Source organism: Mytilus galloprovincialis, chromosome 14, assembly GCF_965363235.1.
Source record: "Mytilus galloprovincialis chromosome 14, xbMytGall1.hap1.1, whole genome shotgun sequence".
In the NCBI taxonomy this organism is placed as follows: Eukaryota; Metazoa; Mollusca; class Bivalvia; order Mytilida; family Mytilidae; genus Mytilus; species Mytilus galloprovincialis.
This window is the reverse complement of record NC_134851.1, coordinates 70,317,071-70,337,846: the sequence shown is the minus strand read 5'-3', so window position 1 is coordinate 70,337,846 and position 20,776 is coordinate 70,317,071. Positions and strand designations below refer to the sequence as shown.

Sequence of the window (20,776 nt, the reverse complement as noted above, 5' to 3'; positions counted from 1 at the left end):
AACTATTCACACCCCATTGAAGAAAACACCTTCAATTCAAACACCAATAATGGTGTTAACCCTCCTACAAATACCACTGAAAATGACACCCTCAATTCAAACACCACTGATATAGACTCCTTCAATTCATCAACCAAATAATGGTGACATCCTTTATTCACACATTACTGATAATGACACCCTGAATTCAAACACCTCTCACGATGTTGCCTTACAATGCATAAACCATTGATGACATCCTATTTTTGATACACTGATTATGACACTGATTATGACACCTTAAATCAAAACTCCAATAGGATGAATATAGTCAAGTGATGTTTTTTTGTATCAATCATGTCAATGCTCAATATCAGATAGTGTCATGTAGACAAGCAAATATGATAGAAATGTGCGAAACAAAGAACTGTGTGCTTGCATCGTCCATTTGTGTTAAGTGGGTAATAAAATACAGATAATAACTTTTACAAAATATCAGTACAATTTATAATTTGGACAACATCTAAATTTGTACACAACGTATTTATCATTAATATTAATACACAAAATTGTCCAATGTTTGACACAAGTTTCTATGTTTGTTTTATTACAGGATGGAGCCACACCATTATTGTGTGCTGCTTACAGTGGACACCTAGATATAGTCCGTTATCTGGTAGAAGTCGGCAGTGAAAAGGAAGCAATTAGCAAGGTGATTATAGATATTATCTCCTCAGTCTGATCATATTTCTGTTAGTCAGACAGGTTTAATGGAAAACAAATACTGTTAGAGTTAAACAAATAGTGTTAGAATTAAACCAATACTGTTAAAATTAAACAAATAGTGTTAACAATTGAATCGTCTAGCTAATCAGATGACCAACATGATAAAGGTTTAATTTTGTTTTCTACTAAAAAATTTGTAAACCTCAGATTTTACCTGGAGTTGATGTTATTAATAACTCAGATCTAATATCTAAAAGATAGAATCATATGAATAGGGATATCATTTCACTTATCTTGACCTTTTGCATTCTCGTTACAATTTTTTTCATAAATTAAAAATTGAATTATTACAAATGTTTTATAATTAAAAATAAAAGTTGTTATTACTATTTCATAAGTTAACAAAAATCATGTAGTGTTAAAACGGTTACCGAAAATGATTTTATTTTAAATTATAGAATATGATTAATTAATTCATACATCCTACCTGAGGACATCCTAAATGTGCACAAGTGATGATTTAATCATATATTCAAACACCACTGATCGTGAAACCCAACACTGATCGAGACACTATTCATTCTCACACCAATAATGATCACAACCTCAATCAAACAACTAGTGATGTTGAAAGCCTGAATTCACACACCATTGATGCTGACACCCTTAACTCACACATATCTAACGGTGACTCCCAGAATTCGTTAACCACTGATGATGAAATTCCATTAATTCACTCACCACTGACGGTGACTCCCTGAATTCGTTGACCACTGATGATGAAATCCCTTCAATTTACACACTATTGACTATGGTGACATCCTAAATTAAAACATCACTGATGGTAAAACCATATCTTCAGACACTTCAGATAAACAAGATAAACTAATTCACAAAACAATCATATTAACGTGATTAAGGGTGACACCTTCAACTAGCTAAGTGAGTATGATGATGTCCTAAATTCATGCACTTCTGATGGAGACAACTTTCAACATTGTAGCAATTTTGCGCCTGTCCCAGGTCAAGAGCCTCTGGCCTTTGTTAATATTGTATTATTTAGTTTCTTGTGTACACTTTGGAGTTTAGTATGGCGTTCACCATCACTGAACTAGTATATATATATTTGTTTAGGGGCCAGCCGAAGGACGCCTCCGGGTGCGGGAATTTCTCGCTGCATTGAAGACCTGTTGGTAACCTTCTGCTGTTGTCTGCTCTATGGTCGGGTTGTTGTCTCTTTGACACATTCCCCATTTTCATTCTCAATTTTATTAAATCATAATCATGATGCCCTAAAATCAAATACATGTGATAATGACATGGTAAATTTGCAAACCACTGATGGATACACCATTGATGATGACATGATTGAATGGCAAAACTCTGATGGTCATAATATTGATGATGACATGGTAAATTCGAAAATCACTGATAGCAACACCATTGATGAGAAAAGGAAAATCTGCAAACCACTGATGGTCACACCATTGATGATGACATCGTAAGTTCGGAAACCACTGATGGTCACACCATTGATCATGACATGGTTAAATGGCAAAACACTGATTGTCATAATATTGATGATGACATGGTAAATTCGAAAACCACTGATGGCAACACCATTGATGAAGACACGGTTAATTGACAAACCTCTGATGGTCACATCATTGCTGATAACATGATAAATTTGCAAACCACTAATGGACACATCATTATGATGACATGGTAATTTGCAAACCACTAGCTATCACAGCATTGATGATGACACGGTAAATTTGCAAACCACTAATGGACACATCATTATAATGACATGGTAATTTGCTAACCACTGATTATCACATCATTGATGATGACACGGTAAATTTGCCAACCACTGATTGTCACACCATTGATGATGACATAGTAAATTTGGAAACCACTGATAGACACATCATTGATTGTGACATGGTAAATATACACCCCATTTATGGTGACATTATGAATTGAAAACCAATGATGATGACACCTAAACATCAGACATCGTCGATGATTTCATCAAAAATTAATATACAACTGATACAAACAGCCTATATCAACGAATGTGGTGACAACCTTAATCTATACACTAGTGATAAAGACAACTTAATTTCTAACATCATTGATGATGACAAATTACAATGAAACTCACCTGATGATGACGCCTTAAATTTTCACACCACTGATGTTGGTATCCCTCATACAAACACTTCAGAAGGGTGAAACCCTGATATATCACACGACTGATAGAAACACGCTAAATTCAATCAACACTAAAGGTAACATGCTGAATTTACATACCACTGACGACAACAAGGTAGGCAACACTGATGTGAACACCCTAAATATATATAACAGCATTCACGATGACACTCTCAAATCAAATACCACTGATTGCAACACCATCAATTCAATTAACAACTGATGACTACAACGAAAGTTTGCACATCACTGATGTTGACATCTTAAATTCTAGCATCACCGAATGTTGATAACTTACATTCATACAATATTGATGATAGTATATCCTACATTTAATCTAATGATGACATTCATATTAATATCAAACATCATTTGCCTTTTCCCCGACTAATGAGCCCGTAAACATAGGTGACCCCTTAGTTGCTTCCCTGGGCAACTTAGGGTTGATGTAACAGGTGATTATTAATAAAATATGTTTAAAATTTTTAATTTTTAATAAAAATCACACATCAGTAATGTTGACACCCTCACTGCACACATCACTGATAGTGAAACACTTTTAAAGCACAAACATTGAAAGTAAAACTCATGTAATGGACACAACACTATTTCTTTTACTTTTATAATTTACACAACAACTGATAATGACACATGCAATTGATCCACGAACAATAATGATATGCCTTATTGACATCCAACTGAATATACCACCTTTAATTCATTAGCCAAATATGGTAAAAAAACAACTGCTTTACACACCACTTATGATGACACCCTCAATTCAAACACCACAAATGATGACGCCTGCAATTCATCAACCATAATGGTGATAATTTTAATTCACCCACCCTTGATTATGACTCCCTCAATTCGTTCACCAACATATGGTGTTATCCCTTATTCCCATACAAATTATTATGACTCATCCAATTCCATTCCCAATCATGGTGATATCACTAATGAAATACAACTACTGATGACTCCTTCAATTCATCCACCAATAATGATAATATTACTAATTATTTGACCACTGATGATTACTCCTTTCATCCATCTCCCTAAACTGATGATATCAATTCATCAACTAAAAATGGTGATATCTCGAATGCACACACAACTGACAATGACTGATGATCACTCCATGGAGATATCCCTTCTTCACATACAACTACTGGTGACTCTTTCGAATAATCCAACAATAAGGGTGATATCCATAATTTACATTCCACTGTTAATGACTCCTTTATATCATCAACCAAAAATGACTCCTTTCGTTCATCTAGGATATTCCTATATCTGTCAGGTTGATGATAACTCTCTCCATTCATCCCGCAAAAATGATGATATCCCTCTTTCACACACCACTGATGATGACTCCTTTCATCCATCCACAAATAATGCTGATATATATTTTCAATACGTTATTGATGTGGACTCTCAATTCAGACAACAGCATTGTTGATATCCGTAATTCTCAAACAACATATGATGACTCCTTAATTTATCAACCAAAAAAGATGATATCTTTAATGCACACGCCACTGATGATGACTCTTTTGATTCAGCCATCACGAATGGTGATATCCAAAATTATCACTGACTTTATGATGACTCATTCAATTATCCACCAATTATGGTGGCAACTCTAATTCACACACAACAGATCAATTCAATTCAATAGTAATGGTTGTATCCTTAATTCTCATACAAGATGGGGATATCAATGCTTCAAACACTACTGATGATGACATATTTGATTTAGCAACCAGTAATGATGATATCTTTAAATCACACACCAATGATAATGACTCCTTTCGATACATTTTTCTATATATTTATCAACAATCGTAATTTTCATACTTCACACACCACTCATGATGACTTCTTGCATTCACTTACAAATAATGCTGATATTCATTATTATCTCAGGTTGATGATGACTCCCTCAATTGATCCAACAATAATGATGATATCCTTATTTTACACACCAATGATAATAACTCCTATATTACATTCATCAATAATGGTGATATCCCTTATTCTCAAACAACATATGATGACTTATTCAATTCTTCAACCAATTATGGTGACAGCTAATGACTCCTTCAAATCATCTATCAATAAAAGTGATATCCCTAAATTTTCCACGACTTGTGGCTCCTTCAATTCATCCAGATATAATTGTGTTATCCCAGATAAGCTCACCACTGATAATGATACCTTCAGTTCATCCAGATATAATTGTGTTATCCCAGATAAGCTCACCACTGATGATGATACCTTCAATTCATCCAGATATAATTGTGTTATCCCAGATAAGCTCACCACTGATGATGATACCTTCAGTTCATCCAGATATAATTGTGTTATCCCAGATAAGCTCACCACTGATGATGATACCTTCAATTCATCCAGATATAATTGTGTTATCCCAGATAAGCTCACCACTGATGATGACACCTTCAATTCATCCAGATATAATTGTGTTATCCCAGATAAGCTCACCACTGATGATGATACCTTCAGTTCATCCAGATATAATTGTGTTATCCCAGAAAAGCTCACCACTGATGATGATACCTTCAGTTCATCCAGATATAATTGTGTTATCCCAGATAAGCTCACCACTGATGATGATACCTTCAATTCATCTAGATATAATTGTGTTATCCCAGATAAGCTCACCACTGATGATGATACCTTCAGTTCATCCAGATATAATTGTGTTATCCCAGATAAGCTCACCACTGATGATGATACCTTCAGTTCATCCAGATATAATTGTGTTATCCCAGATAAACTCACCACTGATGATGATACCTTCAGTTCATCCAGATATAATTGTGTTATCCCAGATAAGCTCACCACTGATGATGATACCTTCAATTCATCAACCAATAATGCTGATATCCCTTATTCACATAGTTACTATGATGACGCCTTTAATTCATCCATCCATAACGGTGTTATTCCTAAAATTTACCACTGATAATGACAACCTTAAGTTATACGTATAACATAACTTTGTTCACTTTATGACATACGTTTAAGTCCAATTCACTCTTGATACATTGTCATGAATCTTAACTACATCTCCGACATTAATCTTATGTGTGTTTCGACCAGTTTATTGGTAATGATCCCTTAGTGAAGTTAAGTATTCCTGTTTCTAACTTTTAAGAAGTTTTTAAACTTCGATTGTCTGGTCACGGCTTTATGCGTTGTTACTTTGGTTCCTGGTTGTAAACTACAATCTTGAAGTCCGTTATACAATAGCGTTATGATTCGTGTTCCGTATAATAAAAATGACGGTTTGAGGGTTTCGTCGTCCGTTGGATCCGATGAAACGTATATCCTATTAATCTGTCCCACAATTCTCAGAACCAAGGTGCTCTTTTTGGGTAAATCAAGTTGTTCCATAAGAGTTAAGCTTCTCGGTGATGACTTTGTTGAATGCCCACTTTCTTTTGATCCCGCAACATACGTAGACGTGTTGTCTGAAATAATTATTGTTGGGAGTGACTTTCTATATGTAAAACAACGAAAGCTAAAATAAAAGTATTCTGTGATAAATCTTCTACAATTTATAAGAGAACTGCCCTTGTACTAGCACAAGTAAACAGATATATGTTTACTAGACATATGTTTGGGCTTGTATCATATTTTCCCTCCGGTTTATATGTTCCGTTCATTCTATATTGATTAAGGGTAAATTATATGGACTTCCAAATACCGATTCGATCCCTAACATCACTGAAGAGACGTTTATTGTCGAAATCCCGATCTGGTGTACACAAAAAAATATTGACACCTTATGTTTGTGGCATAACATCTTAAAAACGAGTTTATTGTTTTCTGTTTAGGATTAAATTGATATTAAGATCAATTTTGTTACATCTTGTGATCAATTGTATTTGGCAATCGCGAATGGCAGTCAGCAGGGTTAAAGAACATCAGTTGTTCGACCTGTTAGTCAAATACGTTTTGTTTAAATATACTTTTTCACTTTTTTGTTTTTTTAGAAAATGTTGTTTGTGCTGTATTTAGACCCTTCTACAACGAAATTTGTTTTACATGCACACGTATAACAATTGCGGTTTTTATCCAACGCAATCATAGGTTTGAACGTAGTTTTCAATTTAGACTTGTTTATATATATATATATCACGTATATATATATATATATAAGTTTACACTCAAAGTAAAGCCCAATAAATTTACACACCACTAATTCTGTCTCTTGAAATTTACACTACTGATGATAACACATTCAAGTGATCCACTAATAATGATGATATCCCTTATTCACACCCCACTGAAGATAAAAAGTAAAATAAAATAAAAATACTGAACTCCGAGGAAAATTATAAAGGGACAGGGCCTAATCTAATGGCAAAATCAAAAGCTCAAACACATCAAATGAATATATAAGAATTGTCATGTTCCTGACTTGGTACTAGCATTTTCTTATGTAGAAAATGATATAATCAACCTCGTTTTAAAGCTAACTAAACCTATTACTTGTATGACAGTCGCATCAAGTTGACAACAATGTATGAATAAAACAAACAGACACAATATGTCAAAATGTCATAAATAGGGGTATAGCAGGAACACGAACCCCACCAAAAACCGGGGTGATTTCATGTGATTTGGAAGGGTAACCAGATCCTGCTTTTGATTTGTTACACCTTTAATTTATAAACACAAAAATGGTGAAACCCTGTCTCTTACACCACTGATGATGGTGATAGTCCTAATTCCCACACCGCTAATAAAGACTCCCGCAATTCATCAAACAACAAATGTTTATATCTCTTATTATCATAGTGATACCGATGGTGATAACTATTCCAATCCATTCACCAATAACGGTGATATCCATAATTCACATACAACTTATGATGACTCTTTCGATGCATTCAACAATAATTGTGATATCCATAATTTACATTACAGTTTATGACTCCTTCAATTCATCCATCAATAATGGTAATATTCCTAATTTGTGACTACTTGCATTCATCCGTGATATTCCTAATTTTCGCAGGTTGACGATGACTCAACTCCAAAAGATGAAAAAAACATTAAATTTACCTGAATTTCATATTTTCTTGAATGGTGTTTAGAGGGCTAATGGCTGACAGTTGTTGTCCATTCGTTTTTGATGTGTTTTGTCATTTTATTTTGCCATGTAATTAGGAACTTCCCGATTTTCCTCTTAGTTCAGTATTTCTGTGATTTTACTTTTTATGATACAAATTTGACATGCTTTTGATTATTATCACATTCCTTTCTTTCCTTAACTTTATCACATGGAATTCCGATGTTACGTTTTCAGTAATAAACATATTAAAGTACGTCTACAGAAACAAACATGAAATATACTGAAACAGGAAATTGAATATGTTGAGAGAGAAAAAATCAGAGTTACAAGCATAGTTATGAAAGTTACTTAAAAAAATAATGTTTTCATACTCATTGAAGCATATGATAAAAAGATCTTAACATGTCATTTTTCATATCAGATGTATTACCAGCCCTGTATCAACATCAGCATTCGACCCTTTAGATTTTAGGCTGATAATACATCAGATATGAATAATCCTATGCAAGATTTTATATTATCACACCACTGATGATGACTCCTTCAAATCATCAATCAATAATGGTGATATCCCTTATTTGCACACCACTGATAACCTATCCAATGCATAACCCAATAATGGTGATATTAATAATTATTAACCATTATTACAATATGTATAGAAATGCCCATGATTTATAAAAGTAAAATTTCGACAACTGCTCATTATGAACGGAGAAATTGCTACAGCCAGTCATTACGAAATCTAAGTCATGCATTACGTAATCACACCCGTGTTTTACGAAATCATAGTCATGCATAATGAACAGTTGAAACAGGACATCGATTTAATCAAAATGTCGTTTATTTCTTAAAATAAGTGTGACAGTTTTTTTTGTTTTTTTTAAACTTAATATCATAAAAACAAGTTTAAATACTGCGCAGTGTTTTGTAACGACTTGAAACAGAAATATTTGACATACTTTTTCGGGTACGACTTTCGATTATTATCCCTGTTTTATTTCTATTGTTCAATCCTCAGAATGCAGACTACTCAGGGCCATTACAACCATCCTTGGCTATTATTAATACCTCGGGCATGTTACAGGGCCAATATGAAAAGTCCATACATTATAACTATATTAACAAACAACTGATTATAACTTCTTCAATTCATTCAACCATAATGGCGATATTCATTATTCGTCAATTAATAATGCTGCACAGAAAAGCAACATGGATATTCTCCTTTATCTGATCACTAGCACTAGCTATGACATCTCACAACAAAGCATTGTGTTTATTTGTTATACAATTATATAAAGAATATACTTACTGGTTCGACCGGTAATTGTTATTCAAGTTTTACATCGTATTCATTTGATATGGAATGTATATATTTTATCTATAATTATTCAACGATGTCCAGTTCATGACACAAGTGTTGATGAATGTTATATATTTATATTACAGTATGGAGGCACACCATTAATGAACGCTGCCGCCGAAGGACACCTGGATGTTGTCTATTACCTGGCCAGCATTGGATGTAATATTCTCGCCAAATCCAAGGTAACAAAATATATATCTCCTGTTCGGTTGTATCCCTGTTTATATTTAATAATTCAATCAGACAGGTTTATCTTATATTTTGTTTATATGTGTTTTACATTGTCGTTTGGTTTTGCACTTTAGTGTTTCTATATTTTCGTTGATTTACTTTTATGTTTGATGTGTTTTCCTTAGTGGTAGTTTATATCCCTGATTTTTTGTTTTCTCTCAATCAATTTATGACTTTCGAAAAGCGGTATACTATTGATGCCTTGATTTAATACACAACGCAATTTGTAAAGTTGTATACCATTGAATGTTACTCTGAGAAAGGCTTCAAAGTGTGTTTATAATAATGGGCAGTTGATAGTAATCAAACATATCTTTCTGAATTCATTGATATAAGTAGTTCTTTTTCAATGGTTTATGCAATAGAAAATAGTTCGTTTTGTATCATGACATTTCTGATGGAAATTTGGATTTCGATGTGTTTACCACTCATTCTTTTCTGATATATATATGTGTCTTGTTTTTAATTAATTACACAATATTGTCCAGTGTGGCAAAGTTAAGGAAAATGTTGATATTACAGATGTCAGTAACATTGTAAAATTGTGTGTATTTTGTTGATATTAATTACGCAATAGTGTCCAGTGTTGCACAGGATATGCATATGTTGTCTAGATCATCACTTTAAATTAATTGACTCATTTTTGATATTACAGAAAGGATTAACAGCATTACATATGGCTGCTCAGTTTGGACATCTTCATGTCACCAAATGGTTAATTGAGGAAGGAGGAATAAGTCCGCTGGATAAAACAGATGAGGTAACTTTTAACATTATATACTAGGTGTTAATTTATCAATGAAAAGCTATTTTGAATACTTATATAGGATTTGATGATGTAATTTAATTATTGTCTATATTCAATTTTGATGAATTGTTTTTTATTTATATTTTTAAGTTAACATCTTGAATCCAAAAAGAAGAATGACAACAATTGACAAAACAAACTACGGACAAACGTTTCTATTTATCTAATAAGACTGTTGATACGCCATCTTACACCTAAACATAACCATAATAAGTATATACGAATACATAGCCACTATTTCAAATAACAAATTACAGGTGCTACAAAAACCAAATTCCTATATTGTACTGATATATAAACACTAAAAATAAAATACCACGTATTCAAATGCATGAGTAACTACCATTCTTTAAACTTAATAATCAGAAACCAACATTCAGCCTCTACTGATATAATAAACAATATATCAAATACTCAAGAAACAAACACCTAACATGATACACTACAAATATGTTAAAAGCAATTTACATTAACGACATCGATAATGTTTTAAATAAACACAAAGTCACCAAACAAACACATAACAGTTGCCAAATACAGACATTAAAGACACACGACATTTAATAGAAATAATAAGATACAAATTCAACATTATAACATATGACAGTAGACAGATAAAACAAACTACAACCAGACATTAAAGACAAACGACTTACCAACACGGATTAAGATACAAAGTCCCCTAAAAAATCAAACTCATTTCGTTATATAGAAAATATATGTATAATAACAAATGACTACATAGCCATTGATATGTTAATGCTGTTGTAAATTTCACCGAAATGGTAAATTGTTTTACTGATTGTGTTATAATTTATGTTTATCATTGTATTTTAATCTTGTAATACACTCAATTATGACCAGAGCGTTTCTTTATATAAAATCCTGAAATTAAGAAATTAAGGGCAGTCATCAGGCATTAACAGCAACCATGCAGACACCAATTTGAAAGAAACAAACCCCTTCATCACTCAAAAAAAATCACAATCCCAAATAAAATAATTGACGACCACCCAGACTTGAACAACCAGCTTTTACATAAACACTAATTGCGAAAACAGCAAAAAACTAAAGGGTCACCAGTCGGGCATATGGCATCATTCAGAAATCAATTAAAACTTACTATTAAGACTTATAATAAACCATCACCTATTAAAAACACAATCACAAACCAAACACTTGACAGTAAGTAGGCAACTCAACAAGAATTATTAAACACACTGTGAAGACAAATGTCAAAAATTTCAAATGATGAAAACTTAGTACTGCTGTAACATGTCACAATTCAAACAAATTTTACAGTCAGACATTACTTATAATCAGTTTAACACGTTTAACCCCTACTTTAAAGAAGACACAACCACAAAGTATCCACCCCTTACGTATATGTCAAACATACATACGATAGCCATCAACTAATGCTACACTTATAGCATAAATTCAATCGTATATCATCATAAATAACACATGAACCGTCACAAATCAAGCATATGATCGGTAACAAAAACCAATCAACAACTATTTGAAAGTAAATATAAAGATAATGTGCCCTATCAATTACATGATAACTACCAAGCACTACAACAGGCAACACGCATTTGACAATGATTTAAACAAAAAAAGAGTCACCAATCAAACAGATGATAACTTCTATGCAAGTTAAAATCCTACAGCAATTAACATGAAAATAATGTCAAAAAGAATCACCAATCAATAATATTATAGCTATGAGGTAGTCCAACAGCTAACATATATTTGAAACTAATCATAAAGCAACTGTCACCAACCAAGTACATAATAATCACAAAGACCTATATTTGAAACTAATCATAAAGCAACTGTCACCAACCAAGTACATAATAATCACAAAGACCTATATTTGAAACTAATCATAAAGCAACTGTCACCAACCAAGTACATAATAATCACAAAGACCTATATTTGAAACTAATCATAAAGCAACTGTCACCAACCAAGTACATAATAATCACAAAGACCTATATTTGAAACTAATCATAAAGGTGTAATACCACCATTGATTTTTCCCTATTAGTCTTTGTTAAATTGGTACTTTTAAAAAAAATGTACAGAATTTACCTTTATTTCAACCAAAGAAATACTTTGCATGAATAAAGTTTAATCCTTTCCAGTGCTACAGTGAAAATTTCACACTACATTTCATTGCATATAAGAAAGTAACCTGCACCGGAAGTAAACAATCACATTTTTACCAGGTTATTTACTGGTTACCTGCTTTGGCAACTATGTAACCTTAACTTTCCAAAATATTTTATAAGACCATCAAATAAAAAAAGAATGATGCTTTCAGACACCCAACATACATGTTTATGACTCAGAAAAATTTAAGTGCATTGAAATGCAGGGTTAATTTTCTACAACTGTCAAATTCAAGGGAATATATTTTTGGACCTACTTTCGTATGCAACCGGATGTGGCGTATCATGATTTGGTGGTATTACACCTAAAGAACACCTAAATGTCAAATAAACTTAATGTAATTTTTTTCCCTCCAATTGCAAGTTATTTCAAGCATAACTGCCAAGTTTTGTCTCAGTCAGACCTATAGTTTCAGAGAAAATCACTATAATGTAAGGCCATATCCTACGGCAATTTCAGTCTAATTTCTTCGACAAATCCAAATTTCAGTGTATCATTATAAAATGCAGTGTTGACTAATATCTGATCAAAAACTCATGATCTATGCATTCAAACAATTAAATAGAATACAAAAGACAACTTTTAGATGATAAACAATTTTATTGCACCTTTTAGAGTTCATTTGAAGGTCTGTTTTGGTCTGTTTTGGTCCATTTTTCCTCCTTCCTTCCTTTTTCATCAAAACTTGATATCTTTTGTCTAAAAAATAAAACAAATGTGATTATTTCCCCACAAAAATGATATAAATGTAATGTTAAATCAATAATTAAAGTGTTTTAGCTGACAGAACTGTCTCTATAAATGTTAACAGTCTACACGGAAGTTTCTGGAAGCCCTTATGTGTAACTCGAGTTTTTAGTCTGTTCGCCTAGTGTGACAAATAACGGTTCCCTTTCAGTCAACCATTTATTGTTACTGGTATCAAAGTCTTTTTATTTACTCATAACAGTATATTTCTTATAGATTTACACAAAGTGTCCACTTTCTTGTATTTTACATTAGAAAATGGTAAGAAAGAGTAATAAAAAATACCTCAAAATGTTTTTAAAAAGGGTTATGTCCCTTGGAATGCTGGTACAAAAAATAATTGGTAAGAATTATAAAGTTTAAGTATGTGAGACTGGATTCTGATGTGTATAAATCCAGGGCAAATAAGTGTTTAGATGATTTATTGTCTGTGCAAAATGTAGATGGCACAATGGCAAATTGTAAACTTTTGCGGCCAAAAAAAACACAAAAAACATGATGATAGTTGATACTTACTTTAATGCTGAAGTGTCATCTGCAGACCAATTCACATATAAGATTTTTCAACAGAATGCTCTTCAGAACATGTGAACACTGAAATAAAAAATTCACATGTTGTATAAACAAAACTGTTAGGGTATTATTTAAAATTTAACACAGTAAACTAAATACAGCTTTGTCTGTCCACCCATTTGACTTAGAAAACACCCGTAAACCCCCATTTCAAGGCAATTTTACCTCAAACGTGCTTTCTGTGTCTCAATCCATTCCAAATAGTCCATGTTTACAATGTATGAACTGGTTTATTAATAACTTTTAAAAATGAAAGTACAATAAGGTCACGAGTGCACATGTAGTTTCCCTAAATAGGTGTAATACCACCATTGATTTTTCCCTATTAGTCTTTGTTAAATTGGTACTTTTAAAAAAAATGTACAGAATTTACCTTTATTTCAACCAAAGAAATACTTTGCATGAATAAAGTTTAATCCTTTCCAGTGCTACAGTGAAAATTTCACACTACATTTCATTGCATATAAGAAAGTAACCTGCACCGGAAGTAAACAATCACATTTTTACCAGGTTATTTACTGGTTACCTGCTTTGGCAACTATGTAACCTTAACTTTCCAAAATATTTTATAAGACCATCAAATAAAAAAAGAATGATGCTTTCAGACACCCAACATACATGTTTATGACTCAGAAAAATTTAAGTGCATTGAAATGCAGGGTTAATTTTCTACAACTGTCAAATTCAAGGGAATATTTTTTTAGACCTACTTTCGTATGCAACCGGATGTGGCGTATCATGATTTGGTGGTATTACACCTAAAGCAACTGTCACCAACCAAGTACATAATAATCACAAAGACCTATAACAACCATGTGCTACTACTACTAATTATTGGGTCATAATCACAACACAGATAAGTAGTTTAAAAAAACAGTCAATAGCTAATAATTACTAATCAAACATTTGAAAGCAATCAGGAACAACCAACAACTATTTGTAGTTAATTGAGAAAACACAATCAACTAATTTCAATCAGGTATCAAATTTAGAATACTGTGGATTCATTTATTTCGTGGATTCCAATTTCCGTGGATAAAGGAAAACTTGTATGTTTGTGGGTATTTCATTTCGTGATTTTGCAGAGGTCTGCATACAAACCTTTTTAGAATTTGTCGTTCGTAGAACATTTGATTTCGTGGTTTACCTGTACCCACGAAATCCACCAAAATTGGTATCCAAAGAATAACCATCAATCCACAGTAATGGTAAAGATATAAACAACAACTTTCAGATACCAATTAAACAGGACAGTCATCATATTATTTATCAACAATCAGAAGATACTTACTGTAAATACACAGCCAACACATTATACTTACACAAGATAGCAAAATGAACTACTAAGAAGCATTATAGACTTTTTAGTAGAACCATAAGGCATATCCATCTGTCGACATACAACTTACGGTCACTTAGTATCACATTTCAACTATCAGGAACAGTCAACAACATACAACCACTTGGGACTAACTCTAATTACACAGCCATCACTTATCAAACACAAGACATAAATAATGTATTTCTTACAACCAATCATATACTTAGACATAAATAAGCTATTTCTTACAACCAATCATAAACTAAGACATAAATAAGGTATTTCTTACAACCAATCATATACTAAGACATAAAAAATAATGTATTTCTAACAACCAATCATATACTAACACATAAATAATGTATTTCTAACAACCAATCATATACTAAGACATACATAAGGTATTTCTAACAACCAATCATATACTAAAACACTTCTTCCAACAATAATAGCAATCAATTAGAGAGAAAACAAATATAAGTCATTCCCTACTTATACATCCCGTCAATGTGTTTGTCTTTCAATTTAAGCTGGTGTGTTTTGTTTATACGACTTGTTGCATTTCTTTAGTTCTTATAACGTGACTCTGTACTATAAAAGATCCCGTCAGTATGATATTGTTCTTTTTTATGTCATTATGATATATTTCTATTATGAATTACAAAATACTGAAGTCGTCATTATTGAGAGCCAAAATATCATCCAAATATCTTCAGTTAAGTAATTAAGTGTTATTAAATTTGTGTATCAGATGTTGTTTCGATGGGTCTTTGCTGATTTTTGTCATAAATTGTAACTCATAGCAATACAAAAACAGGTCCGCAATAAGTGGTGCACAGTTAGTTCCCATTGGAATTCCGATAAGCTGACGATATACGGAATCTCAAAAGCGAACACAAATGTTATCTAGTAAAAATTTCAAGGGCAAATATAATATCAAAGCATGTCCAATTGACATAGTTTTTTTTTGTTTACTGCTACTAAAAAATTACCTAAAAGAGTTTGAACATATATATTCACATTCTGACTTTTTAAAGGCCCATTTAATTAGGTGTGTGAATTTTTTTTTAAAGAGAATCTGAGGCAATGTGGATATAGGGTAAAAAAAAACAAAACTTTGAACAGATTCAAACTCACCAATATAAGCATGCAATTTATCAAGTATTTCGAACGAGGTTTTGACACTCAAAAAGTAATTGATTCCACTATTTTCGAAGGCCTTATTTGAACAATTTATTATCAAGTTTTTGATTGTATTAAGTGAACTGGTAAGTAGAATAGATAATTCAGTAGTGAAACAAAGGCTTGAAGACGAAGTAAATCTATATTTGTAAGGTATTTTGTGTAGCTTCGGAAGCCAAAACATAGTTAGGACTTTCATTGTTGTTGGTTCTGTTTGTGAAGCGGTAGTTAAAAGTTAATGTTTGTTACAGATGTCGTTTTCTGAAAATGGAGTCAGTTGGAATGTTGGTGAATTGGTGATTTCTTTTTGTAGAACCTCAATGTAAAATTAACGTCAAACAGTAATAATATTATTAGCAGCTTTATAGGCCGGGACAAAAACAAATTCCTTGGCTAGTTCTTTTAGTTTATGTTTGATACGAGAAAGAGGTTTATTGTGGTTATTGTTAAGAGTAAAATTTTTACTATTCATTTATTTCGTCTGTTAATGCATCATTGTAAATATAACGGAATTTGATGAGACTGTTAACGCATCATTGTAAATATAAAAGAATTTGATAAGACTGTCATTAAAGTGAGAGGGTTAGCGCTATAAAACGAGGTTTAATCCACCATTTACTACATTTGAAAATGACTAAACAAAGTCAGGAATATGACCGTTCTTGTCCATTCGTTTTTGATGTGTTTTGTTATTTGATTTTGCCATGTAATTATGGACTTTCCGAATTGATTTTTTTTCTGAGTTCAGTATTTTTGAGATTTCACTTTTTTCCCAACATCCAATTGAAATATGTTAATAAGACAGACTATCAACTAAGAACTATTTTTTAGGCACTTTTTACCCATCAGGAACAACTAATGCACAAATATTTTACATAAAACGAACAACTTGCTACGTCAAATTAAACAAATGACAGCAAACAGGCATTTCAATAAAAGCAAATGGACAGAGCTTACAATCAGTAGTCACATATCAAAGATTTGGCAGTAATCAGGTACTGCTAATATCCAACGATCATATGAGACTAACTTTTCAGACACTTATGTGCAAACAATCATAAGATTCTATCAACAACTACCAATAGCCTCTAAAGACTACATTGCAAGATACAAATAACAACACACATACTCCCAAACACACGACTGCTATCAAAAATACCATTATTCAAATGCACAATCATTTCTCATAATCACCAATCAAACACATGACAAATATCAAGCACTACCAACAAATACCAACTATCAGAGATTTAGTATAAAACAAGAAGCAACAACTTACAATCACCACGGAAACACATAAACAATGAGGCACATACAACAGCCATCAATACTAGTTTGAAAGTCACTACCAGAAAAAATTGCCACACATCAAACAAAGGACAGTCGTTGGACACTTCAAAAAACTTAACAAAACACTATTTATAAAGACACGACCAACATATTACAATCACGGACCAAACACAGTATAGCCTTTAAACACTTCCAACTAACAGTTAGACACTTATTATAAAACACAGCCAATAAGTCTTATTCTGTTATCAAACAAATGAGAGACATTAGACACTAATAGCAACCAATATGGAACGCCAACACTGTCTTGTTATGACCATTTTCATTATATGATGTGCATTTACCTTTATATGATGTGCATTTACCTTTATATGCTGTGCTTTAACCTTTATATGATGTGCACTTGTCATTATATGATGTGCAAACATCATTATATAAGTGCAAACATACTTATATGATGTGCATATATACTTATATGATGTGCAAACATACTTATATGATGTGCAAATATACTTATATGATGTGCAAATTTTCTTATATGATGTGCAAACATTCATATATGATGTGCAAATGTACTTTTATTATGTGCAAAGATCCTTATATGATGTGCAAATATACTTATATGATGTGCAAAGATCCTTATATGATGTGTACATATCATTAGATGATGTGCAGTTTCCCTTATATTACGTGCAAACATCTTTATATAATGTGGTTGTGTCATTATATTATGTGCTTGTAATCTTATACGATGTGGTTAGGTTTACTTCATTATATGATGTCGAAACGTCATTATATGATGTGCTTTCATCGTCGTTATGGTCAATGAACATGATTACGATTAGAATGATTACTGTCTACGTCATAACTGATTCCGATCTGCTTCTGTAAACTATTAACCCGGCTCAAATATGTGTTTATCGCTAGCGAAAGTGCAATTTAAAGGGAAAATGAGACAAAGCAATTTAAAAAAATCAACGTTTCAAACATTTCGGTTGAAGATTAAGATCAGTTAATACAGGAGCTAGTTGAAGAAATTCCAGGCTGTAGAGAAAATTATAAAACAAATTTAAGAGCTCTTTAGTTTTGTTTAAACATATTGTATTTGCAAAAGTAGCAAAAGGGATTGGACACAAGTTATAACAATATTAGAGCTTTCTTTATAGCTTGCTATTCGGTTTAAGCATAGGCTCCGTGTTGAAGGTCGTACTATGACCTATTATAATTGTGTCCTCTTACAAATTATGACTTGGATGGTGAGTTGTCGCAGTGACTCTCATACCACATCTTTTAATTTCTATTCATTGCAAAAGGCACCATTGAAATCACAGTCATTTTTAAAAATATTTCATAACAATAGCTATAAAATTATATACTGACCAGAGGCATACTATGGCGAGATGGTTTGTTTTATAAAATGTTATTGAATGATATTAATCTGTAAATGGTAAGATGTATAATGTAGTATTGAATATGTACAATGATATTAAATATAGTATATCATATAATCTATGCTACAAAAGGAAGAGACCGATTTCATTGAGCCGCATTTCCTCTAAAACCATACCAAGTCGGAAATATTTGTGATATGACGTTTACATGAAGTGTTTTTTACTTTTAATTTGTCTTTTGAACCAATCTTTTTTCCACAGAAAACGCTAATTATGTGAGAAAATACCCAATTTCGAAAACTGCAAGCTTAGTCGACGTAGTGCCCGCGAAGTGCGAAATTTCTATGTGGGTAATTATAAAAAAGAAAAAGTGGTATCTTTGCTAATGAGATAACTCTCCACACCAGACCAAATGACACAGAAATTAATAACTAAAGGTCACCGTACGGTCTTCAACAATGAGCACATATTTGCATATACAGATTGTTTATTTTCAACTTATTTTAATGGAGATTTTTTTAATTGCTAATAAAATTCATTCTGAAACATGAGTACTAGTATGTCAACAGATTTGGAGTAGCGTCAACGATTTCTGAGATACAAGGGGTTGATTCCTGATGAAGTGTTTTAGATATAATTTTTCGTCCGATTAGATCGGATTTTCCCCACTGTGGTACTTATGTTGATCTTGTTCGGTAATGGCAACAGACTTTACGTAGGCGATACAGTTATTGAGTTAAAAGGGGGGGGAAACACTGAAAATCACACTTTGCCACACTTTTTCCAATTTAGGGTATTTAATATTTTTATTTTCCAACCGAGATGAATTTGGTGACGCCCGTCTTTTGCATTTTGTTCCTCTTTTTCGTCTCTTTAAAAAAATAAAATAAAAAGCATTAACCTTGTCATTACTGTGTCCACCTTATTACTGTGTCATCACTCTTTGTTTCAACACTTTCCCACTCGCTGGCATCTCCGTGTATCATCGGTACAGCGGATATAGATACTAACCAAGGGGTCGTGATCGATTTTTCTTCTGACACGGTACGAAAATCTTTGTTTTGTTTACATTATATCAATGTGTACTCTTATCTAAACATATTTGTTGTTTTAAGAAATGATTTTGTCGTAGGTTGGTGATTAGAGAAGTCTCACTATTTGCCCCAAAACATGTGCAAATACTTGTCAAAGAAATTGGCGCTCGTCTCATCCGATATGATTCTATATTCATTGCAAATCTTTTTCTGATAGAAGGCCACTGTTTGTGCTTAATAAGTATAGCTGTTTTAATAATTGGCATTGAAATATTTTATACATATGTTATTTTTCAAAATTTTATTCCGACAAGAAGCGTTGTGTAGAGCTGACCACATAAATCCTTCTGTACGGTACATAGTTAAATGTATGTACGGTATATAGTTTTTCACGCTTCGAAGAACCTATAAAGCTATATCCGCTGTACCGATGATACACGGTGGTATAATTATAATTCGGAATACTTTGCTTGCTTGTGACAATGGTGTTAGACAAGAAGAAAACTGATCACCTTTCCTATTTTATTTACTTTTGATTGACTAAAATAATTTCTCAGTGACTAAAAATATTACAGGACTTAACAGAAGTATACCAGAAGATCTGGAAAGAGAATAAGAAATAT

The 20,776-nt window shown here is 32.4% G+C and overlaps 1 protein-coding gene and 1 long non-coding RNA gene across 2 annotated transcripts; one reads left to right on the top strand and one right to left on the bottom strand.

The window, feature by feature from the left end:
- The first annotated feature begins 596 nt into the window (after nt 1-596).
- Nucleotides 597-10,759, top strand: LOC143058243 (ankyrin repeat domain-containing protein 16-like). The gene is made up of 4 exons (XM_076231716.1): nt 597-691; nt 9,482-9,580; nt 10,285-10,389; nt 10,528-10,759. The coding sequence occupies exons 2-4, from the start codon at nt 9,500-9,502 to the stop codon at nt 10,537-10,539; spliced, it is 198 nt and encodes a 65-aa protein (XP_076087831.1). The 5' UTR covers nt 597-691; nt 9,482-9,499; the 3' UTR covers nt 10,540-10,759.
- Nucleotides 10,760-13,198: 2,439 nt separating this feature from the next.
- On the bottom strand, nt 13,199-14,412 carry LOC143059753 (uncharacterized). The gene is made up of 3 exons (XR_012973590.1): nt 14,309-14,412; nt 13,879-13,956; nt 13,199-13,314 (listed from the first exon to the last, which is right to left on the bottom strand). It is a non-coding gene; the product is annotated as an uncharacterized LOC143059753 (long non-coding RNA).
- Between the last annotated feature and the right edge of the window lie 6,364 nt (nt 14,413-20,776).